Source organism: Rhinolophus ferrumequinum, chromosome 25, assembly GCF_004115265.2.
Source record: "Rhinolophus ferrumequinum isolate MPI-CBG mRhiFer1 chromosome 25, mRhiFer1_v1.p, whole genome shotgun sequence".
NCBI classification, from domain to species: domain Eukaryota; kingdom Metazoa; phylum Chordata; class Mammalia; order Chiroptera; family Rhinolophidae; genus Rhinolophus; species Rhinolophus ferrumequinum.
In genome coordinates, this window is record NC_046308.1 from 23482883 (window position 1) to 23507359 (window position 24477).

A 24477-nucleotide genomic window follows, 5' to 3' on the forward strand; every position below is an offset into this window, starting at 1 on the left:
CAGGCTTCCCCGTGGGGTCCTGGGAGGCTCACTTGGCCCCTTTGCCTGTGGCTTGATCCTGTAGAGGCGTAGGCCACTTCGCTGCATTGCCTTCCTTGTCTGCTCACGCTGTCTGCCGAGCCAGTGGAAGCACGCGCACTGTCATTTTTAGCAGATCTTCGAGCCGCAAAGGCCCTCGGGGCTGTCTGTCACCTGTGAGGATTCTGAGTCCACACAGGGAAGGGGTGGTGGGCTATCCCTGCTAGTGCAAGGGCGCCTTCCCTTTCTGCCCACTGTTTGCTTCCTCTTGGCCAGACCACGGTGGGTGAGAGCTGCTCAGAATGGCTGGCAGCGGCGGGTGATTGTGAAGTCCACACCGGGTGCTATTGAGGTTCTGCCCTTTGCTTCCTGTTGAAGCAGAAAACCAAAAGCTGAGAAAACTGGGTGTGTGGGAAGCTGGGCGAGACCGCCGTGGAGGTCTGCTTCATCTGAGCCTCCTTGTGGGGTATCCAGGCCCACTCTGCACCACACCACACAGAAATCCTTGGAGGTCCCAGCATAGGCTTGGGGTCACGTGTTCCTGATTGTAGGGATTCAGGAAGTGTACCTCCTGGAAGTCCCCCAGTGCGTCCGTGGCTGGGCTGGGTTCAGAGGGCATGCTCGCTCCCTGGAGGCCTGGCCTCCACTCTACCCAGCGTGCTGAGTGGGGCCTCTGAAGGGGCGGTAAGGATGGCCACAGCTCCGCAGGCTGCTGTGGGGCCTGCCCTGTGTTCCCGCAGGCCAGAGCAGGGTACCCACTGGGAGAACCGTGTGTGCCCTGATTCCTCGCTCAGAGCTGCAGCTGAGCCCAGGGTCGGCCCAGAGGAAGGCTGTCAATGGCCAGTGCCTTCTGGCTGTGCTCTTTCCCACCCCTGCTCCGCGTGTCTCTGGCTCTGCCTGTCTCCTTGGAGTCTGGCACGTGCGTTCTGACGTCTCCTGTGTGAAGCATGGTGCTGGGGAGGGAGGTATGGCCCTAGGGGATGGAGATCCTGGGGAGGTAGAGGCTGGTTTTCCCAGAATTAGAACCGAGGAGTGTTTGTGCCTCCTGTAACCATTTCCAGAATGTGGAGTGTGGAGGGTGCCCAACAGGGCCCAGTGGGCTGAGCCTATGCTCACTTCTGCTGCCTTTGGGAAGCAGCCCCCATCAGGACAAGACACTGATTAGATCTTGGCAATTGTGCTAGTAAATTTCTCCTTCACACAGCCCAGGGAAGTCCAATAAATTACGTATTTTTCTTTCCTGGGGCCTAGCTCTAGAGAGGCCTCTATTTAGAACTGGCTCCTCAGGTTTCTTTCCTGAGCCTCGGGCCTCCAGGGCCGTGGTGGCTGGCAGTGCGTCCCAGCGAGGCCGCAGGGCCCCTACAGGGCCACTGCACGCACGTACTGCACACGGGGTGCCTCGGGGTCAGGGGCAAGCAGGATCCTCTGGAAGGAAAGTGAGTCGGGCTGACCTCAGGGAGCTAGAGAGGCCGTCAGGCCCCAGCGACATGGAGGGGCCCTCCCAGGTAACCTGGGGTCTGTGTGGCCCTCTGGGGCCTGGCAGGTACCACCAGCAGGGGCTTGGTCTGGGCTGCAGAGAGGCTGGTGGCTCACTGGCCTGAGGTTGCTGGGCTGTGATGGTTCGGATTGTCACTGACGTGCTTTTCTTTTCTTTTTTTTTTTTTTTCTCCTTACTTCTGGGCTCTCACTCTATTTTTCTCTCCCACTCTCCTTTCCCTCCCCCTCCTCCACCCTGTCCGGCTTCTATGTTTTGTTGTCTCAGCTGGAGGTTCTGCACTACCGACTCAGTGTCTCCAGCGCCCTCCACGGCCCTGCCCAACCCAGCCTCCAGGCCCTCCACGCCTACCAAGTACTGGCTGCTCTCCATCTGTTCCGTTTCACCCCTGCCCCGTGGTGTAAGCCACAGAGTTCATGTCAGTGCAGTGGTAAAGCTGGGGGCCCGCTGGGGCTGCTACAGAGACCCGTTCCACACAGAGCAAGATCCTGGGGGTTGCGGGGCGGCCTGGCCATGTGGCATAGAGTGCAGCACACGATCCTGGCTGTCTGTGAGGTCACCAAATCTGCCTGGCCACGCCTCAAGCCAGCCGAGGTGTCACAATTTCTTGGATGTTGCAGGGGCTCCATGCTTGGCCCTGGTTCAAGGGATTGAAATACTGCTGCCTTTGCAGTGGCCCGACTCACCCCACAGTGTAAGCCTGGTGCTCAGTAAGTGACTGAGGACGCAGAAGCCCTGGGGCTTATGAGTGGTTCTACCCACTTGAGCCTACGTTGGGGCTCAACTCCCCAGCCTGGAGAGGCTGTCGGTCCCTGGGTGACCCGGAGCTTGGCCTTCTACGAGCCCAGCCTCTTGTGGACTTGTGGGTTCCTCGAGAGGTGGACCAGAGTGGGCTGTGACCTCATGGAGACTGTGGTCTGCTTAGGCAGAAATGAACACTGGGACAGATTCGAGGTCAGCAAAGTGGAGTTCAGACCTGTAGGCTGCTTCAGAGCTGATGGAGTCTCATAGTTCACTGATTTATGAGCTAAGGCAGGAAGTCTGGGCAGAAACTGTGGAAAAGTGTCTGGAGCCATGCTCACAGCCAGGGACCTGTCCATTTCACCCTCGGCGGGAGCACGCAACATTGAACTTGAATTTGAGCACAAGGCGAGAAATCTTGTTTTGCTGGGGTGGGATGATGAGTGCAGCACACAGTGGGGTTCCTGCTCTGAAGTAGCAGCTGCAGTGAGGAGGGAAGAAGAGAATGTTCCAGAAGGTCTAGCATAGACCAGCCAAACACAAAAGTAGGTGCTGCTCCAGCCTCCACTGGGGAAGGTCTCACTTGGTTAAGAGCAGGGTCCCTAGAGAAACATCTGGCTGCATTTACTCCACAGGAGGAGGGTTGAGAGCCCTGGAAAGGGCTTCAGGAATCCTTCAAAGGTGGAGGAGGCCGCCTACAGCGGTGGCCACAGGCTCCTGTGGGGCTTTGGCTCAGGAGAGTGAGGAGTTGGAAGAAAAGAAGTTTGGCTTGACAAACCTCGAGGGAAGGTAGCCGAGGGTGTTACCGTGTGATTGCTGGGGCCTGTGGCAGGGAGCCTGGCTCTCCTGAAACACCAGGAAGACTGGGGCGCGATGGGGCTGGGGGTCTCCGTTGCCCTGTTGGTGCTCTCTCTGCCAAGGGAGGGTGTCCAAGTAGGGTAAGGAGCCAGGAATGAGAAAGGGGGGGCTCTCAGCAGGGAGTTACGGCCTGACAGGAGGCCCGGCTAATCTTCTATTATTATTAAAATAGCTCATGCTTTTTTCTTCAGAACAATGCAGATTCATTGTGGAAAGACTTAAAAATACAGATAAGCAGAAGAAAGTTACCTTTTGCCCCACGAGCCATCCCTAAACATAGTGACCTGTGGGCGATGGCCTGCGCCTGTGGAGGCATTTCCGTGGCAGGGAAGCTGCTAGGATTGCGCTGTGGGCCGGCTTCCTCTGCCCCTGGGAGGTCCGTGTCGGGACAGGAAGCGTGGCCTGCACCAGCCTCAGCTGCTCGGGTTGGGATGAGGTTGCCAAGAGCTCTTGCAACAAGTTTGTTGAGTCTGCAGAGGGCTGGGGGTGAGTGTGGGGAGAGGAGTATGTCAGTCCCGACAGTCGGAACGGAGGCCAGTGGATCCTGCCTTCCCATGTGCCCTCTGCCACGCGGTGCTCCTCTGTGCATTCTGTCCCTGCACAGCCGGCAAACAGGCTTTCTCTCAGGTCTGGCTCTCAGAGAGCCTACAAGGACTCTGAACCCAAAGCTCGGCTCTTGAGGGTGTTGTCTTGGGGGTTGTGCTGACCACAGGTCCATTAGCCGTGGAGGAAGGGCTGTGTCCGGGAAGGGGAGCAGGTGGAAGGGTGGGCTTTCAGCGGGAGGAGAACTGCGGAGTGGTTCAATTGAAAAGGGGAAGCTGTGGGGTCCGGGGAGCTGTCTGAGCAGGTGGAGGCCCCGAGTCCAGGTCCCAGGGGGGATGGCGGCCTGCCCACCCCCATTCCGTGTCCTCTGACTGGCGAGGAAGTGAGTCCTGGGGACCTGGATGGGCAGCACTGACTCACGTCATCCCCAGAAGGTGCAAAAAAGGCCTTTGCAGCACACTTAGCAGACTTGCCTTCTTCTAGCAGCTGCCCCACGGTGCACCGCACAGGCTTCACCACTCTTTGCTGGTCTCATATCCAGCAGTGCCAGGCTTACCTGCGAGTGCCAGGCATGGGTGGGGCGCCAGGTAGTCCCACTCCCAGCTCGGCCCATGCATCCTGGGGGGGGATGTGGTCAGACCTGGGGGTTCCTGCTCAGAAGGACCTGGGTCCTGAAGCTACACCCCTCTTCACCTTAGGAGTCGTTCACACCCACCGAGGAGCACGTGCTGGTGGTGCGTCTGCTGCTCAAGCATCTACACGCCTTTTCCAACAGCCTGAAGCCGGAGCAAGTCTCTCCCTCTGCCCACTCTCACGCCACCAGCCCCCTGGAGGAGTTCAAACGGTGAGTCCAGGGCTGCGTTCAGGGCTGCGTGCCCGGCCCGCCTGCTCCCGCTTTGTCCTCTGCACACGTGTTGCCCACAGTGGCCTTTCCCAGGGAGTGAGGGCCAGGCGAGCAGAGGCGTGGGGGGCCTCTGTAGGGCGGGCTGGTGGGAAGTCACCTCATCCCCTCCTCCCCTCCAACCCGGCCCGGAGGTGGGTGGGGGCTGCCCAGCTGCTGTTACACCTGCCATGGCTTTTCCCTCCAGTGGAAAAGCCAGGCTGGCCAGGGAGAGGCCCCACCTTGCTGCTCCCTCTGGTCCCTTTCTCCCCAGTGGCAGGCAGGAAAGCCAGGGGGCTAGGAGTACCTTTGCAGTTGAATGGCTCATTTGTCACGGGAGACTGCGCTCTATGCTGCCCCCTCCCTCGGCCCCTCCTCAGGCTGGGTTGGTAGGTGAACCAAGCTGACGAGCGTGCAGGAGCCACATTGGATCAGCCACGTGCATGCTGTGTGTCCTAGGAACATTCCCTAACCTCTCTGAACCTTGGTTTTCTACCTCTGAAGAATGGGGCTCACCCCCTGGGGGTGCCCAGCGCTTCCCCTGGCAGAGCTAACCCTTGCAGTGGGAGCCATTGGGCTCTCCTTTGAGGTGACCCACCCCCTCTCCTGCAGGGCCGCCATCCCGAGGTTTGTCCAGCAGAAGCTCTACCTCTTCCTGCAGCACTGCTTCGGCCACTGGCCCCTAGACGCATCATTCAGAGCTGTGAGTGTCAGTCCTGTCACACCTCACTTAGCTGCACTTGGCCCCGCTTCTGAAGGGATAGTAAGAGAGTTAAACATCGTAGGGGTGCGCTAAGCCCCCCATGTCCTCTCAGGAGTGTAGGAAGAAGCCAGAACCTGGAGACACCCCTGCCCTCCCCAGCAGAGCAAAGCCCCGCAGCTAGGGACGCACCCCTGCTCCCCCGAGCTGCCTGCCCGCCATAGGCCACCTGTGTGCACACGTCTCACCAGGTCCTGGAGATGTGGCTAAGCTACCTGCAGCCCTGGAGGTACGCACCTGAGAAGCAGGCTCAGAGCAGCGACGGCCAGGCCCGCTGCGTGTCAGAGAGATGGTAAGCCGCAGCACCTGGCCTCCCTCAGGGGACCTGCTTGGGGGCCTCCAAGGGCTCTGCTCCTGCAGAGTGGGGACCTGGCTGACCTTCCTTGACCCTGCTGTGTCTTACCTGGGCCCTGGGATTGGTTTCCCAAAGCAATAACGCATCACCCTCTTCCCGTCTGTCCCCTTGCGGTTATCATCTCACTCAGATGTATGTTCACTCCCACCCTCAAACCACCCCTTGACCCTTCTTCACCAGCCCTCTCAGCAGCTGCCACGCCGCCCCACATCTCCCAGCCGGCTTCCAGGCTTCTGTCTGTACCTCCTCTCTGACTGCCTTCTCCTGTGCAGCCCCCTGGTTCCTGGACCACCTGGCTTTGTTCCTCTCAGAAAGGGCCTCTTCCTGGGGACGACCCCTTGTCCTCAAGGGGCCTAGGTCTCTTCCCGTCCTGCTTCCTCCCCTGCCACCCCCAGACCTCCTCAGCCACCATTCTAGACGCCTCCGTGTGGTCATGGCTGGGGACAGTGGGGGGGCAGTGGGTGTGAGGACCCGTGTGGCCTTGCCCACTCGGAAGGCCTGGCCCCTGACCTGCTGCCCGGTCCCCAGGGCACCCTTTGTGCAGGAGAACCTGCTGATGTACACCAAGCTGTTCGTGGGCTTCCTGAGCCGGGCACTGCGCACTGACCTGGTCAGCCCCAAGAACGCGCTCATGGTGTTCCGAGTGGCCAAAGTCTTTGCCCAGCCCAACCTGGCTGAGATGATCCAGAAAGGTAAGCCCGTAGCCAGTGGGAAGCAGCACTTAGAGAGGGACCCACGGACCCTGCATGTGCCTCACGGGCTTGTGGGGGGCCTGGCAGGCGGGGAAGCAGTGCTCTCAGCTGCGTCCCCCCGGTCACTGCTGGTGGTGGCATCGGGCGAGCTTGGTCCCTGGCCTGCTTTTGTCTTCGCCAGCTTTGTTTGGGTGTTAGCTTCTCTTGTTTCCTCCTGGTGAACGTCGGCCTTCCTGTTGAGACTGGCAGGGGCTCCAGGACCATGAGGACCTGGGCCCCTGTGCCTACCATCACGGCCCGTCGAAAACCGCAGAGGCGCTCAGGCGGCCTGCCAGCAGCGACTGGGTATTTTGTGTCCTGGAAAGCCAAAGCGACTTGTGTCCTGCCTTCCAGGTGAGCAGCTGTTCCTGGAGCCCGAACTTGTCATCCCCCACCGCCAGCACCGCTTCTTCACGGCTCCCACATTCACGGGCAGCTTCCTGTCATCGTGGCCACCGGCCGTCACCGACACCTCCTTCAAGGTGAAGAGCCACGTCTACAGCCTGGAGGGCCAGGACTGCAAGTACACCCCGATGTTTGGGCCAGAGGTGCGGACGCTGGTGAGTGGTTAGGCCACAGGGCCGTCCTGAACTTCTGGGGCAGTGAGCCAGGGCGGGTGCACAGATTTGGGGAAAGACAGGAAGATCGTGCGTTGTGGATGGTACTTCTCTCCTCCCCTTTTTTGTTCAGGAAAGTCTCATTTCTTTCTGATAATAAAGGCAGTGTTTGTTGGAAATTTTCCACATTTAAAACATGCATCTTAGTCTTTAAAAGGCTTCATAATGTGAAAGTCGCCCCCTCTGGCCTTCGGCGCTTCCGCCAGGACTGCCCACTGTTCTTTTGGTGGCTGAATGCCGTGAGTTGGCCCCACCAGAGCCGTCTGACCTCTCACCTGTCCTACAGGTCTTGCGCCTGGCTCAGCTCATCACGCAGGCCAAGCAGACCGCCAAGTCCATCTCTGACCAGTATGGGGAGAGCGCAGCCGGCCGCCCCTTTCTGTCATGGCTGGGCTTCTACCCCTCGGACACAAACAGCTCGTACTCAACTAACGACCTGGACGAGATGGGGCAGGACAGCGTCCGCAAGACGGATGAGTACCTGGAGAAGGCCCTGGAGTACCTGGGCCAGATGTTCCGAGTACGAGCCGGGGGCCGGTCCCCTCCCCAGGGTTCAGTCCCCTGCCCCTCACCTCCTTGCCCAGCCCAAGACTGGCCACAGGCCAGGACCCGATGTGGGTCCTGCCTCACGGGCTCCTGGGCTCATCCTGTGGGAGATGCAGGCTGTGCCTGAGACGTCATGTCTGGGTCCCATCCTTATCACTGTAGAGGCCCAGGGCGATGAAGACCAGTGTCCTCCCTTCACCTGGAAACTAAAAGCAGGTAGTTTTCTCTCTGACAGCTCAGTGAGGCCCAGCTCGCCCAGCTCACACTTGCCTTGGGGACAACTCAGGATGAGAATGGAAAGAAGCAGCTCCCGGATTGCATTGTGGGTGAGGACGGACTCATCCTCACACCCCTGGGCCGGTACCAGGTAAGGCCCGCGTCCCAAAGGGCCTGGCTCCCCGGGGCTTTCCGAGCAGCACAGCTGGTGGTCCTGCTGGCCTGTCCCCATTGGCCGTAAGCAGAGATGGCGCCGCTAAGTCGTGTGCAGAGGTGTGTTTGCTGGACTCCCATGGCCTGGGTCTCAGCGGGGCTCACCGCTCCTGCTTCCAGGTCATCAACGGGCTGCGGAGGTTTGAAATCGAGTACCAGGGGGACTCGGAGCTACAGCCAATCCGGAGCTATGAGATCCCCGGCCTGGTCCGCGTGCTCTTCCGGCTCTCCTCGGCCATCAACCACCGGGTGCGTGGGCAGGCGGGCCACAGCCCGCCTCACACCCTTGCCTTCCTGCGGCCTTGGGGAGGGCTGGCTGGGGCGAATGGCCCCTGCCCCCTCCCTCATGCCTCTGTCTGTGCTCTAGTTCGCAGACCAGATGGTGGCCCTGTGTTCCCGGGCTGACTTCCTCGGCAGCTTCTGTCGCTACCACCTCATGGAGCCCACGCTGTCCAGTAGGCACCTGCTGAGCCCCGTGGGGCAGGGCCGTTCGGCTGGCTGTGTCCGGGGCCCCAGGCTCAGCCTGCGCTTCCTGGGCAGCTACCGGACGCTGCTGTCCCTGCTGCTGGCCTTCTTTGTGGCCTCTCTGTTCTGCATCGGGCCCGTGCCCTGTGCCCTGCTCCTTGTGCTGGGCTATTTCCTATATGCCATGGCCATGGCACTGCTGACCGAGCGGGGCAAACTGCACCAGCTCTGACTGGAAGCCAGCACGGTCCCCACGCAAGCTGGCAGGATGGCCACATGGCCGTCACGTGCACCTGGGAGGCTCCTCTGAGCCTATACCCAGTGACCTTTGCGCTCCTCGGGGTGGTTTCCCTGCAGCCTCGGAGCCATCTGGCAGAGAACCTGAAACAAGGGCGTGCAGCCAGGCTCGGCCAGGAAGGGAACAGCATCAAAGGGCCCGTGAGGTGTGAGGACGGACAGCCCAGGGCCCAGCCGCTTCCCTCCTTCCCGCCGTCGGGGGCCCCCGCAGTGACGTGGCTCTCAAGGCCTTTGTCTTCTTGAACTTTTCTGGGATTTAGCCACGCGACGCCGAGGAGTCAATGCTTTCCCAGGAGGGCCCTTGGGCTCTGCCCTCACTGTCCTTGGTGGGCTGTGTGGCGTGAGTCTCCTCTTCCCAGGCGACACTAGGACAGCAGCTCAGCCTCTGGTTCCAGAAAAGAATCAAAGACCCTAAGAGATTCCTGGTGAAATTAGATGATGGTTCTCCTCTGAGTCCTAATTTTAAAACCAAATTTTGCCAGCACCCTTGGCAAAGCAAGGGTCATTCTTCGTGTTCTCCCAGCAATTCCAAGACTGGGCCATACAATTCCACTTTTGAGGAGAGAAGGTCCTGTAGGAGCACAGGTGTCGGTGGGACAGTGCTTTGCCTCTGGCTCCCATCCGGCCCCCAAGCCAGGGAGCGCGTCACCGTCTTGTCCGATGGGCTCTCTGTGGGCACGGTGGATATGGCAGGGCCATCCTGCACGCTTCTGGCCTACAACCAAAGATGATCAAAAGCATTGTTTGTATCGTCAATAAAATTAAGTGCTCAGAAACACCGTAACTTTTTGATAGCACGCAAATATTTAAACTATACAATTACACGTTCACTGTCAAAATCCCCACGGGGTCTCACACACCTTTCATCATGCAGATGACTCACTGGAGAGAACAAAGATTTGAACCATCACTGTTTCAACAGTGATTTAAACAGCCAGCGTTTTTAGTGCATTGTGTTGATTTATTTTTTAATTTTTTTATTAACTTTTATTTATTTTAAGTGTGTTTTTCCAGTAGTTGTTTCAATCTAGTTGTGGAGGGCGCAGCTCACAGTGGCCCATGCGGGGATCGAACCGGCAACGTGTTGTTAAGAGCACAGTACTCTAACCAACTGAGCTAACCGGCTGCCCCTATTTTTTAATTCTCAGACTAAAAGTTGGACTTTGTATTTTGATGTAAACTGAGAATGGTGGCATTTTAGTGCCTGTGACCAAAATTCCAATTAGATTTGTAACCGACCATGGATGTAAAGAAATCTGTTCTTGGCCCTGAGTCTTAGAGTGCCTGGGCTCTGCCTCCAGTGTGGTCCCCTAGAGGGTCCCCAGTACTTAGGGACTGCAGGTGGCCACTGGGTACCCTGTTCCTCCCCCAGGGGTCTGGATTCACTTACAGAAGCAGCTGACCGAGGCAGATTAGACATAAGTGACTGATGGGTACAGCCGGCCCCCAGAGGTTTGAGGAAGCAGGCGCAGCGTGGGCCTTGGCCAGCACGGCCCACGCTCGATCTAAGCTCTTGAGTGTTGCCTTCTACTCGGCACGTCAGAGTTGTCCTTAATACAAAATATTGGCAGTCCTGGGACATGTGTGGTACGTTCTGTGGCTTCTGGAAGCTCAGAGGGTCGCATGTGCAGCTGGGAACTGAACTGTGCACTTAGCCCCAGGAGTGTGCTGGCCTGGATGTTCATGTCCCCCTTTCCCCGGGCAGGGGAGTTGTTTTGGGTCAAGTGTGATGGAAATGGGAAATGATAACCATGGTTTCTACAATCAGCGTTGGCAAATTACTGACTTTTGTTACCGGACGCATTAAATCAAGAAGAAATGAACACACCACGAAATGATGGCCTGGGCTCAGATGTGAAATATGGCACCATTTCCCCACAATACCCGTTTTTGCAGCTCTCTGACGGAAGCGCACCCCTGCCCACGATGGTGGGATACCGCCCCCTTGACCATTATGGCTTCACTAGTTCCCTACGCACAACCTTCCTGTCCACATTCATTTCTCGTGCTTTTTTCTACTGAAAACATTCTCCAACACCCTAAAAAGCAAAAATCTCTGCTTCACCCACACATCCTACTATGAGCACCCTCAGCTGTGCTGGGGTACAGGACAGGCAGGACCACCCACTGCTCTGGGACCTCGTAGTGCAAAGCCCAGAAGTCATGAAGAACCAAGTACAGTAAGGTCAAGAGCAAACAGTTCCAGTGGTTGGGGGCCTGGAGGGTGGCATTGGGGAGAGCAGATGGCACATGGGAAGAATAACCCGCAGCACACTGGCTTGTGTCTGAGAAGCCAGGAGCAAAGTGGTGGCTGGGGTGCCAGCTGCTTCTGGATGAAGGCGATGGGGTCTGACAGTCACGGTGATCCGAGTTCAAGTTTGTCAGGAGCTTTCATTCAGGTGTGAGAGGACCAGAGGGAGAAGAGCCAAGGCCAAAGTGCAGTTGGGGTTATGCACGGGTGTGGGGTGCACAGGCCGCTCGGGGGGGCTGGTGTGGCTATGGAGAGGAGCAGGCCAGGGGCAGGAGCTGGGTCTGTGGCGCATCGAGGAGGAAATGGCTATCCCGTGGGGGAGGCTTTTGGTCCGGGCTCAGGGTAGCTTAGGCTGGAGATGGGAGTTCCAGCCGTACCATTCTCTACCCCTCCCAGAAGCCTCAGGAGTGGTTTCTGTGAACTTCCACCAGGCCAAATCCAGACCACGTGGGCCCGGCCTTCTGGCAGCACTGGGCACAGGACCACAGCTCCGTGGTTCTGAGCTTTCGCTCTGCCTCCAAGACCCACTGGCCCACGAGGCTGTACTGTACCACTTGTCTAATGGCATTTGGTCATCTCCCAATCTAAGCATATTGTGTTCTACAGAACACCATCTGGAGAGTTCTGAGTGTGCATCTGAAATCTTCTCCATTAAGATCTATGTTTGAGGCAACCAAGTGAGGTGGATGAAGCAAGCTTCTCTTTCAGTTGGTCCCCAACAGCCAGAGCTTATTTCCCCCACCCCACCTGCTTACTCCTCAACGGCACATTTCAATTCACTGTTGAAATGTGCAGTCGGCTGTGGTTCTCGGGACAGGTCTCTGAAGGTCTGCCTACCCTCCCCTCAGATAGCTGGTGTCCACCTGTCCACACGTTCAGTCATCACTCCCTCTAGGGAGCCTCACCCACCCGCCAACCGAATTGTCCTCCTCCCAGGTTGGATGAAGTGCCCTCCGTACTGACCCCACCATTCCACAAACGACAGCAGAGGGGCTTCTTTATCACTTGCTTGGTCCTGGGCCCTTCAACATGCTGAATGAATAAATACTTGTGACCTGAATCTCCAACTAGCATGTTTGCTCCTCAAGGACAAATATGTTTTACTCATTTTTCTAGCTCCCACACTGTGCAAGCGCATAGTGGCTGCCCAACAAGTACATTTGTTTGACAAATACTTATACCTATTATGTATCCAGCTCCTAACATCTCAGGAGTCAAAATAATAACTTGGATAAATGAATTGGTACATAAATAGAAAAGGATTGGGACCAGGAGAAGGGCTCTTTAGTCTAATGTTGAATGACAATCATTGGGAAAAACATGGTCACTGCATTGGAAGGGATCTGTCCAATCATTCAGATCATGGACCCAGGTATGAAAGCTAAAACTATAAAACTGTTAGGAGAATACATAGGAGTAAATCGTCATGACTTTGCATTAGTCAATGGTTTTTTAGCTGTGACACCAAAAGTACAAGTGACAAAAGAAGAAAGAAATAAATTGGATTTCATCAAAGTTAAAAATTTTTATACTGCAAATGATACTATCAAGAAAGCCAAAAGATAACCTACAGAATGGGAGAAAATATTTGCAAATCATATTTGATAAGGCAATTTTATCTAGAATATACAAAAAATTATTGCAATTCAACAATAAAATGGTGTAAGTAATCCAAATTTAAAACACGCATAGACGAAGGACTTGAATAGATATTTCTCCAAAGAAGATAAACAAAAATGGCCAAGAAGCACAGGAAAAGATGGTCAGCATCACTAGTCAGGAGGGAACTGCAAATCAAAACCACAATGAGATATTATCTCAAAATCACTAGGATGGCTGTAAGACATACAAAAACCAGAGTTGGTGACATGGAGAAATTGGAACCCTCACGCATTGCTGGTGGGAATATTAAATGGTGCAAGTTTTTGCAAACTCCCAAAAAATTAAACATACACACAAAAACTTGCACACAAATGTTACAAGTAGAGAACGTGCACCGTGAACAAAAGGGAGCTACCTTGGCAAGCCTGACAAGCTCAATAACTGAAAGTAACCACATGGGATGTTTTGATCATAAGAGTCCTAACTGAGTGGGTTATAATCAGAAATCACGTCCTAAGGCTTGTATAATAGATTAATCTTTACTTTGAGCGAGCCCTATCCATTGTTTTTGTGCATCTAGAAGAATGTGCTTGAAATGTCAGAATGATCTCTTCTCCAGACCTCCAGAGATAAACACCCCTGGTATCGGGGCAAGACAACTCCAACATTACTCATTTTTATCTTTTACCTGCATACTTCTGTAAACTATGTATGTGAACTATAACTGTCCTGCACCCACCAAAGCAAAAGAAGTATGTATCTCTCCATTTTACTTTTTATTCAATCCTAGAGATTTCCCCGTTTTATTTTCTCCTCCATCTTTAATCTGCCACCAAGGGATTTCATGTAACCCTCTTTACATCTTCTCCTTTGAGTCTAATGTATAAAATAAACTGCAAAACTGCTATTCCTTTGAGGTTTTGCTTCTGGGACTGGCCCCTAAAACTTGACTCAAATACTTTTTTTTCTTTTTGGCAGCGAGTTTGTGCTTCATTGATGCTCAGACCTCCCACAGTAGGTACAGCTGCGGGTACAGCTGCTCCTTCCGCTACTGTTTTTTTTTTAATTATTTTGTTTTTAAATTTTATTGGGGAATATTGGGGAATAGTGTGTTTCTCCAGGGCCCATCAGCTCCAAGTTATGACTGTCCTTCAATCTAGTTGTAGAGGGCACAGCTCAGCTCAAAGTCCAGTTGCCGTTTTCAATCTTTAGCTGCAGGGGGCGCAGCCCACTATCCCATGTGGGAATTAACCGGCAACCTTGTTGTTGGGAGCTCCTGCTCTAACCAATTGAGCCATCCGGCTGCCCCTCTGGCAGCTCAGCGGCAGCTTATTGTCTTCAATATAGCTGTGGAGGGCGCTCACTGGCCCATATGGGCACCAAACCGGCAACCCTGTTGTTCCGAGCTCACACTCTAACCAACTGAGCCATCCGGCTGCCCCAGCTGCTGCTTCTTGGTTTTCAGGTTCTCTTGCGCTTGTTGAGCCGGCAGTGCATGGCACGTGTTTTCTTGGGCCAAAGATCCAAGGCCTTGTACTTCTTGCCCTTGTAGAATTTCCTGAGGTTCTCTTTCTGAGTCTGGTTAATGACAGTGAGAACACAGGCGATAGATTTGCGAACAACAGAGCTTGGAGAGCTTGGGAGCCACGCCACCTGTCACTTTGTTGACGTGTAACTGAGACAACTCTACCTTCAGTTCGCCCAGCTGTTTTAGCAGCTCCTCCTTCTTCTGGCTCCGAAGGTCTTGAGCCTTGATTTTGGCCAGGGCTGCACAATCCACCGGAGCCGCCTCCTGCTCGGCGAGCTCAAATACTATTTAAACTTTTCTTTCGGTTTGGAATTTCTTTCGACACAACAGTGAGCTCTCAAGCAGCTGTTGGAATATTTTTGAGGCTATTAGTATACTTATTTATGAGTCTTTTCCTGACTGCTCTAATAACTGTTTCCTTGGGTGTTAGTTCTTTTTTATTGCATTTTGTTCTTTTATGGTATGTTTTTCAAATATTTGGTTATTCTCTGTTCTGCCTCTCTGTGTTTTGAGGATCCTTATTCGTTGTGGATGCAGCTTGCTGACAATGACTATATGAAGGTAATATTCTGATATGATTAGAGAAGCTGTGCTGGTAGTTACCGATAAGGGGCTCATTCACTACTGGGGCACTTCCCTGCGCCTCCTTTCTCAGTCTGCAGTGTCTCTCTTATCCTGAGAACCAGTGTCACTGTTGTCCGTTGTTCAGCCCGGAAACTGGCCAAACAGCAGTAAGAGCAGCGCCCTAACAAATCACCCAGCGATGGCCCCTGGAGCCTCTTCTGGCAACTTTTATCCCCCATCACTCTCCATTTAGAGAGAACTTCTCTCTTGCTCCTATTTGGATAAGGTTCCATCTAGACAATTTCTCTATAAATGTGACGCTGTCTGCTTTCCTTCTTTCAGGAATTCTCACAATTTGTAGTGTACTGATGACACTTTCTCTTTCCAGTGTAGTGATAACTTAGTAAAGTACATCTTTTTTCCTTCAGCCATCCCAAGAGATTTTGATTGATAGGGGAGGCAGACACCATAATAAACATAATTTAAGTTTCCCTTAATGATGTAAAAAAAAGTCTAGAATGTTGTGGATCACCCTTATGAAGATTAATTATAGAGTAGTACATTCTGCAGTGAATCGAATGGTGCCAAAAAGAAAAGGTTCTGCTAAAAATAACAAGCTCCACTGGTGTTCTTTTATGGGTAAGGTTTCTTTGTGACATTTGACTTGAATATTTTTCAGGATAAAGTATTTTTCAGGATAAAACTTGAATATTTCTCAGTGTTTATGTCAATACACTGAGAATACAGGCTCACAACAAAGAAATTGTGCAACTGCTTGAGCAGATTCAAGTTGTTAACTTAAAAAGGCCTTTCAAAATGAGAGGCAACAAGCATTTATTTGAGATCAATAAGAACAGTTATTTGGGACACACTGATTCAGGCAGAAGCCCAAATGGTGTTCTGATTGGGAGACAAAGGCAATGGGTATTTATGAGGAAGGGAAGGGGAACAATTACATCAACAGAAGGAAGGCATTTCTATTGGTGCTGATAATATAACAGTGATATTCATTCTAAACAATATTTAAAATTTTCAGTCTAGTAGTCATTACTGCAGTAATCATAATAACTGCTTTCTTGTTATCTTTGGGAAACAAGTTGGCTTAGGCCTAGTCCAAAGGTTTATTTTGCCCTGTTTTAACATTGCAAAGATTTGAGACCTGAGACGTGTAAGGCAGTTCCTCTGGCATGGCAGCTCTGGCTTCATTTTAAAGTGGCCCCATTTATTTATTATTATTTTTTGACAAAGTTATCTTTTGAAAGAAAAAAACTCATTCTAACTGCATTAGCCACACACATATATTAAAGTCTTTTGTGTTATCAAGAATATAATTCAATCTCTTAAAATATGTACAATATAATAAATTTACCCTCTTCCCCTATAGCACTTAAAGCGTTGTCTGCTTTTAGCATAAATTAATACCTGCACTCTAGGGGACTATTAGTAGGGTAACCATATAATTTATCATCCAAATGAGGACACTCTGAGAATAAATGTAGGTGCTATTCATAAAATACTCCCAGAAAACAGGCACCAACTGGGACTGTTTTAGACAAACCAGGATGGATGGTCGCCCTGAACAAGACCCAATGTCTTCCCAGCATCCGATGAGAAGAGTTCACTCTTCCCAATCGCCTTTCCACCAGTGTAATTAGGGAGGTGAACGGAGAGCAAACATTTGCACAAGGTCAAATCAGGAAACATGAAAATGTCCTTCCAGTTATAGTCCTATTGAATCTCCTGGGGGAATAATTTTATAATTGGAATTATCTACTTATTTAAATAAAAGGATGACAAATGGGAAAAAGATGACTATTTTTTTAGCCGTATCTCAGTGTTGCAACATGCAGGCAGCTTTCTTCTTTCATTCTTTTGTATTCATCTAAGTTTTCTTGTGCATTACCTCATTTCATCCTTGCAAGAAATTCAGCAAGGCAAGTGTTATTACATTTCCAATTTACCGAACAAGGAAAACAGCATGTAGAAAAGTAAGGATTTTTAAAAATAATCTGATGAGAAAACATTCTGCATATTTTCATTTCCTTTATTTTTTACAAGTAAGCATTTTTTCATGTCAATTCATCCTGTGTATTTCGTGAATTGCCTATTAATGTCCTTGCTTATTTTTTTTCTATGAGGGTGTTAATTTTTCTTACAATTTTATTTGGTTTAATTTTTATTTTTATCAGAGCAATAAATATATCTAATTTAAAAATTCAAAGAGTACTCTCAGGATTGTGGGGAAATACTAGCACTCTCCTGCCTTACTCTTCCTCTCTCAACTAACATCAGAAATGAAAGAGGATTGACACCTATGTAATTTTACTAACCATTGTCACCCCATTGAATTTTAGTTACAAAAAAGAAAAGAAATGAAAGGGGCCATCGCTACTGAACCCATGCACATTAAAAGGATAATGAAGGTATATTCTGGCTTTCTAGAGGCAATTCTTTCTATTCTCTCAGCTATTTCTTCTGATATTCATCTCCATATCTCTAAATAATATTCTTTAATTTCTACTTTCTTGATTATTTTAAATATTATATACTGACTTCTGATGGAACATAACAATTTAACACAAGGCAGCCACCTGCCTCACCCATAAACACAACCCCCTACTCCTAGCATAGTTTGTGCCACACACAATTTCTGATTAAATTGATACTTAATATTCATATTACTAGGACTATGTAATTACTGTCTACTGATGAGCTATGTAGTTCTCTTCTTGTACAGCATTTTGTTCATCCAGGAGTTATTAATTGGCCTTTTGTTCATTTGCTTCCTTTTCTATGTACTGTGACTAATTCTTCCTAAACTCTCTGAATGAACTGGGGCGAGATGTGGTGAAATTCATCAGGTAATCTACTGATTCCATCTGTGTTCCCCTCGACTGCATTTCTCCATAGCTTTTGATTCTCCCACCCAACCTGGCTGGCCCGGTCTTCAGGCATATCTCACAACAGCCATGCTGAGATTTTTCTTTACCATCATCCTGGTTATTAATTATTGATTCAGTTCCTCTAACAGATATAGGCCTATTCACGTTATCTACTTATGAGTTTTGGTAGATGTGTCTTTCAAGGAATGGATCCATTTCATCTAGGTTTTCAAATGTGTGGACATAGAGTTGTTCATAATAGTCCTTTATTGTCCTTTTCATGTCCATGAGTTCGGTAGTGGTGGCCCCTCTTTCATTTCTGATGTTAGTGATTTGTGTCTTTTCTCCTTTTTATTAATTATCTTGGCTAGTTTATCAATTTTATTGATCTTTTCAAAGAACCACCTTTCGGTTTTGTCAATTTTCTCTACTGATTTACTGTTTTCAATTTGTAATCGAATCAACTATTTAAAAAGTGAACTATTAAAACACAACAAACAAAAATAAAAATTAAAGCTTACTGTAAAGGCAGAGGATTATCTGACGTTTAATTAAGCCAGAAGGATGCCTTTTTAAGTCAGGGAACACTCACCCAGGCAGAACAAGGCCCCAGGCCCCGCCCCCACCCGCACACCACGCCCCTCGGGCGCCCAGGACCTGACTATTCTCGCCCCGCCCCCTGGGTCGCGCCCGTTTCCTTGGCGACGCTGCTCGGGCCAGGGCAGCCGGGCCACAGAGTGGACTTGCGGCGGCGGCAGGAGAGACGGCGGCAGCGGCTCCATGAGCATCGTGGGGGTGGCGACCGGGCACCGGCCCTCTAGCTCTGGGACTTCGGGCCTCCGGGGCGCGTTGCGCTCTCGCCAGCGCCCACCCGCGGTCCTCCAGCACCCAGGGCCGCATGGCGCGCACCTCGGGCTCAGCGAGACGCAGAAGCGGGTCTTGGACCTGGAGAAGAGCCTGCAGTTCCTGCAACAGCAGCACTCGGAGACGCTGGCCAAGCTCCACGAGGAGATTGAGCACCTGAAGCGGGAGAATAAGGGTAAGTCCGGGCGGTGGGGCCGGGGCGGGGCGCCTCCCGCGGCGGGGCCTGAGAGGCGCAGACCCTGCCTCCCTGGTACCTTCCCAGGGCCTTCAGCACAGATACAGCGCATGGATTCTAGAACACGCAGAGTTTAGGGAGGACACAGGGCAGCGAGCTTCACCCCGGGTCCTGCCACGGGGGCCTGCGCTCCTTCCCCAGGCCCCAAACCCCGGGTCCTCATGGCAGGTGCCTAGCTGGCCATCTGCCCATCTGGCCGGGACTGGTCTGGCTGCATCATTTCCCACCGTCACCCAGCCAGCTGTCTCCTCTGTGTGCATGGCCAGCCCTCCTTCTTTCTAAAACAAACTTTTTATTGAAGTAAAACATAATACCCCTGAAAGTAGGAGTATGCAGCTCAATTAAATTCCACACACTAAGCACACCCAGACGAAGGGCAGCCATGCTGCCCCAGAAGGATCCCTGGGCCCCATACTCCTCTGGCCCTGTGCCCTTGAGTCTTTTCAGAGAAGACCTCCCTTCCTAACTTTATAGCCCACCTGTCTTCTCACCCCCATAGACCAGGCCTAAAGCGGAACTTGAGGCCTCCATGAGAGGACCCTGCTCCTCTCTCTGGCCTTCCTCATGCTTCAGCTACAGCTCTTCGCCTACACATCAGGGGTTTTCACTCCCCTCCTTTCACTCTCTTTGACTCTCCTGCTGCCTCTAGCTGGAGCGCCAAGTACTGCATTATTGGGTATCCATTATGTCGGGACCCTCCCCTCCCCGTGTCTTCTTGAGTCTCACCCCAGTCCCTCCCTGATGCCCAGGCTGGATGTTTCCAGCCCGCATCTTGGGCGTCCTTTGGTTGTTGCACTGACTGCATCTGCTCATCCATGGCCAGGGGCTCCTGGAGACCTGGGTCATTCTGACTCCCCTGCACCCCTAAAATCAGGCCCCCCACCTGGTAGAGGGTACCCTGTAGATGTCATGGACAAAGGGTGGGACTTCAGGCAGGGCTCTGAAGCAGGGGCTTTAGCTCAGGGAACAGCCAGATGCGTTCCCAGCCCTAGGGTGCCCCAGGCAAAGGCTTGGCCCATGGGGCAGTGTCCTGGCAGCCAAGGTCATGAAGGAGGTCTCTCCAGGGCTCAGCAGGGAGGAAATGGGGAGGGCAAGCCAGCTTCTCTCAAAATGGCCATGGCTTTGAAAATGATGAGAGCATATGCTTGCTTTCAGATCTCCATTACAAGCTAATAATGAATCAGAAGCCGCAGAAAAAAGGTGAGACTGAGAACCTCAGTGCCTGATGGGAGGTTAACTGCTGTTAAGAGCGGCCCCTCCAGACTGCCTGTGCCCACCGAGCCGCACTGGCCCACGAACTGTTCCCATAGGGAGGGGTCCTGGGGGACCTGGACGCCACTGCCCCGTCATGGTCTGGGTGACAGACACAGCAGGTACCACTCCAGGGGAACCCACGGACTGAGGTCTGTGCTGTAGGGTCAGTGGGCAGAGCAGCTGGGGGTGGGGGCTGCCCAGAGCCTCCCCCTGCCCTCCCCCTGCCCTCCCCCAGCCGCACTACCCTAGTAGACTTTTATTTGGCTTGCTGCTCTGGCTGGCCGCAGGTTCCTTCTGAAACGCCTGGGAGCCCAGCACAGCCCCCAGCACAGCCCTAGCCCTGTGGCTCTGGGCACACGTCTCCCTCGGAGCCTCCCTGCTATCTCTGCAGAGACAGTGGGGCCTGGGGGAAGGAAGCGCAGAAGCAGAGACCTGCAGCCACTTGTCTGAGGCCCTCCTCATCTGTGGCCCACTCACCTTGCTTGTCCACCAGCCCAGCCCAGGGACGCCCAGGTTGAATCTTGGGCTTGCTCTCCCCGTTAACGTTTGGGCCAGGTGGACTGAGTGGTGCCAGCCTGGAATGCCCCTGTCTGGGGGGTGCCCAGGGCTCTCCCTTCCTGGGGGACACAGAGATGGGATGGTGGGGGCCCTTCTCTGGTGGGGCGGAGTAGCTGTAGCGAGCTAGCCGTCTAGGGCACACAGGGAGGCATGTTTAGCAGTCCTAGTCCTGCAGTGTGACTGGTTCCCTGAAGGGACATTGGGAAAGGGTCTGCAGCTTCAGGACCTGCTGCTTCTAAGGTCCCACCCCCCAGCTTTTTGGATGGCCCTTCTGGAAACCACCTTTCCTGCAGCCTCGGCTCCCTCTGGCACTGGCTAGGTCTGGGTGGCCTCACCAGGCTTGGGGAGGGCTCTGCATGAATGACCGAGTCGGGGCCTGCAAGGCCAGGCGGCAGGCACGGGTGGGGCTGGCCCCTCACCCACGGCAGATGTGCAGAAGCCTCTGGAGAAGCTGGCATGGAAGCGTCACTGCTGCCATGTTGGGTGACCCCTATGCATTCTCCCACAGGCAGCATCTCCAATTCCAGCTTTCAGTCAATCAAGTCTCTCTCGAATTCAATGGTGTCAGGTGAGCATGCAGCGCCCCCAGGTGCTCAGGTTTGGGGAAGGGGCATGCGCCTCACTGGGGCCTGGGGCCTAAAAGCCCTTCGTGGTCCTCTGCTGGGCAGCCCTTGGGGGAGTGCCTTTGCCAGGCCCCATGGACTTGGAGGTTATGGGGCCAAGGAGGGTGTGGTGAACTGAAAGCAGGAGGCTGAGGCCGAGTGGGACGGGACCTTGGGACGGCTGGAGGGAGGCTGCGAAGCCGGGCGGGCCTGGCTGCAGTGTGTTGTCACTGGGAGCACAAGGTCCCACGGCAAGCCCACCCTGGGGCGGTGTGGGGGGCAGATTCACTGACAGAGGAGCCCTGAGTGTCCCCCAAGCCTCCCTAAGTGGCCTTGTCGAGTCCCCGCAAAGCAGGCAGGATGCAGGTGGCATGGCCCTGCCTATGGAGCCGGAGCTTGTGGTGCGCTTTGCAGCAGGAGGGGAGCCGGGAGCCTCTTGTCCCCACTCTGCCTCCCTGAGGTCAGGCATCCTGACCAGGAGCGTCCCCTGCCCTTTCTAAGTAGGACCTAGGCGGGCCATGGGCCTCATCCTTGGGAAGTAAACCTGTGCGGGCTGGGTCCAGACCTCTCGTTCAGTTTCATTTTGCCCCAAACGAGGTGCTGCTTCAGAGCCTGGGAATAGCTTGTGGGGCTACCACCACCCCCGGGATTTCCCGAGCCCTGGGAGGAGACTGGCTGGTTTCAGGTGTGTCAGAGCTTTCAGTAGGAATTCCCACAGGCTTCATCCTGACCCTCATTCATGTTTCCCAGCAGGAGGCTCTGTTACCATCTCCCCTTTACCAGGAGGAAACTGAGGCAGGGGGCAGGGCTCCTTGGGTGCACACAGCCAAGCTGGAGGACTTGGGCACCGGTGCTTGATGCCCGCAGTGACTGGCCCTGTCTGGGTCTGACCTATAGCCAACTCTCAAGGCAAGGCTAGACCCCAGCCCAGTTCCTTCAAGAAGCAAGACTTGAAAGCTGACGTTGCCCAGAAGGCGGACCTGGAAGAGGAGGCCCAGGTTGCTGCCCTGCTTCGCAGCAGCCAGCTGGACAAAGCCTCAGGGACACAAGGGCCGGCCAAGTAAGGCATTTCGTAGGTTCACACCCTGGAATCAGCCCATCGCTTTGCCTTCTAAATGGGACAGCCTCCAGAGTGAACCAAGCTGTGGGCCCCCAGGGTCTCTGTATTGACCTGAGCCTACAAGAGGGCCAGTAGCAGCCCCTAAACCATTTCCTCAAAGAATCTAGCCTCGAACTGAGTTTGCTTTTCACTGAGAACAGTGAATTAGGTTTCCAGGTTCCACCCTGGAAAACTCGCTTGGCCTTTGGCACAGTCAGCAGGACAGAGCAGGACGAGGCTCTGGGGACACCCCATTTCTGGGACTTCCCTGGCAAGCAGCAGTAAGCCTGGACTTTGAGCCTTCCGGGTAGTGGTCAGCAGGGCAGGCTCCTGCTTCTCTGCATAGGTCTTAGATTCCCGGTTTGGGGTCAGGACAGCTGGAACCACATTTGAGTCTCAGTGCACCTTGTGGGGGGGTGTGGGCCCAACTCACAGCTGGCCCCAGAGACCCCCACCTGGTGCCTGGAGCACCCTGGTCAGCAGAAGACAGCCAGGCCACCAAGAAGGCTTGTCAATGCTCCCCTTCCCTACACTGGCCTCACATGGGCGAGGCCGCTGCCTGAGGTGGTGGGTGCTTACACCTGGCAGGCCACCTCTGGGCTGCTGCAATGACCATTTCAGAGATGAAGAAGTGGAGACCTTTAATCCAGAGTCCACCTCGGTGGTGGGCAGCCAGCACAAGGGCAAGCAGGTGACAGGGGCACCCTCCTTGATGAGCCTGCCCCCCAACTTGCGCAAGCCCACCTCGTTTCAGCAATGTGAGGTGGTCATCCGCCAGCTGTGGAACGCCAATCTCCTGCAGGCCCAAGAGGTGAGGCTTGGGCAGTGGGGGGGGGGTGGGGGGGAGGGGCGGCCCAGGTGCTTCTGCAGCCTCGGCCACCATGCCTCTTCTTCCTGCCTTTCAGCTGCAGCACCTCAAGTCTGTCCTAGAGGGGACCAAGAGGCCTAAGGCTGCGCCGGAGGAGGCTGGACCGAATTCTTCCAAGTTAGTGCTTGGGGCGCCCTCACCCCAACATGGCAGGCCTAGTCACATGGGCTCACTGCTGACTCTCTTCCTTCACCAGGGACCAGGAGACCATGCAGCTCCCCAAGGTCCCCACCAAGGGCATCTCAAAGAAATGGTGAGTCTCAGGGGCACAGGGAGGGTGGGGCGCCCACAATGAGGGGAGGGCTGGGTGCAGCAGAGCAGGCCCTGGCTCCAGGCTGTGCTGGCGGCCACTCCCAGCCACAGCTCCACTGCCCACCCTCTGCCCCCGCCAGCCTGATCCTGAGCCCAATGCCTATGGCAGAGCGCGCCATCCTGCCCGCGCTGAAGCAGACCCTGAAGAGTAACTTTGCCGAGAGGCGGAAAAGGCTGCAGGTTGTGCAGAGCCGACGGCTACACCGCTCTGTGCTCTGAGCGCCCCTGTGCAGCTCCAACCACAGCTGGAGACACCCTCTCTAGGTAGCATTACAAAAGAATTCTAATTCCACATAAACCAAACTCACGGCACATAAAGTCCTTGGTCTCAGAACTGAGAAACTTTTCTCGCTCAGTATTTTGCTATTCTGCCTTTACACAAAACCATGATGTAGGTATTACCCCACTTGTTGAAGATGAAATAAAGCTCGTTTCTTCCAGTTCTGAGTACAGTCCCTGCTGGCTGTCAGGTGTCACTGCCCCAGAAGGGCCCCTAGCTCTGCTCCTTATAATTGGTGGGGAGGAGTCTGGCAGCTGCCATTAAAAAACAGACATAGCAGCGCTCTCTTCTTGGAGCATGGGCTGTCCTGGCCCCTGGCTGGGCCGGGGGCTGCCTTCCAAGCACAAAGGAACTCAGGGTCACCTGCCTGACCAGACACTCCTGAGGACAGGACACCATCCTCCTGCCTCAGTGACAGCCTGTGTCCACACCGACAGAGCTGATGAGCCACCCCGCCGAGGCTACCTTCCTCTTGTGGAGAGCCACGGCCACAAAAAGCGGTCCTCTCCAGGGCACTGGGGCCCCACCCTGTGATGGCCCCACCCAGCGAGGGCCGTGTGTCACTCCCCTTAAATGTCAGAATAGCAGCTTCGTAGTATGTCTCATGCGTGTGGCCCATTGAGTCAGCACTGAACGTCACCAGACAGGAGTGTCCTGGCCACACTGGCTGCATCCTCAGAGCTAATCTCTGCCTCTTTCCGCTTTTCCAAGTTCCTGTCGGAACTCTGCCAGAAACCTGGGGGTGAAGCACGATGAGGCACCAGCCGTCAGATGAGGGTGTGGGCATCCATCGCCGCCTCCACGGTGGGGACCTGGCTCAGCCTCGACAGCATCTCCCACAGC

At 53.8% G+C, this 24477-nt stretch overlaps 2 protein-coding genes and 1 pseudogene across 4 annotated transcripts in view; 2 read left to right on the top strand and 1 right to left on the bottom strand.

Annotated features, from left to right (window-relative positions):
- Positions 1-9513, top strand: part of SMPD4 (sphingomyelin phosphodiesterase 4) — a 22326-nt gene extending 12813 nt beyond the window's left edge. For 2 of the 3 annotated variants that reach the window (XM_033097620.1, XM_033097618.1), the window contains 10 exons: positions 1781-1867; positions 4354-4499; positions 5148-5238; positions 5487-5587; positions 6179-6342; positions 6736-6941; positions 7285-7518; positions 7780-7911; positions 8094-8222; positions 8341-9513. In XM_033097620.1, the coding sequence (XP_032953511.1) occupies positions 1781-1867; positions 4354-4499; positions 5148-5238; positions 5487-5587; positions 6179-6342; positions 6736-6941; positions 7285-7518; positions 7780-7911; positions 8094-8222; positions 8341-8670 (1620 nt within the window). In that variant the 3' untranslated portion in view covers positions 8671-9513. The remainder of the gene's footprint in view (positions 1-1780; positions 1868-4353; positions 4500-5147; positions 5239-5486; positions 5588-6178; positions 6343-6735; positions 6942-7284; positions 7519-7779; positions 7912-8093; positions 8223-8340) is intronic. The other variant, XM_033097619.1, reaches the window with a different exon arrangement.
- On the bottom strand, positions 9238-18344 carry LOC117017844 (uncharacterized; annotated as a pseudogene).
- On the top strand, positions 18258-23794 carry CCDC74B (coiled-coil domain containing 74B). The gene is made up of 8 exons (XM_033097792.1): positions 18258-18601; positions 19817-19861; positions 20982-21041; positions 21973-22135; positions 22796-22985; positions 23080-23159; positions 23239-23295; positions 23435-23794. The coding sequence occupies exons 1-8, from the start codon at positions 18343-18345 to the stop codon at positions 23571-23573; spliced, it is 993 nt and encodes a 330-aa protein (XP_032953683.1). The 5' UTR covers positions 18258-18342; the 3' UTR covers positions 23574-23794.
- The last annotated feature ends 683 nt before the right edge of the window (positions 23795-24477 follow it).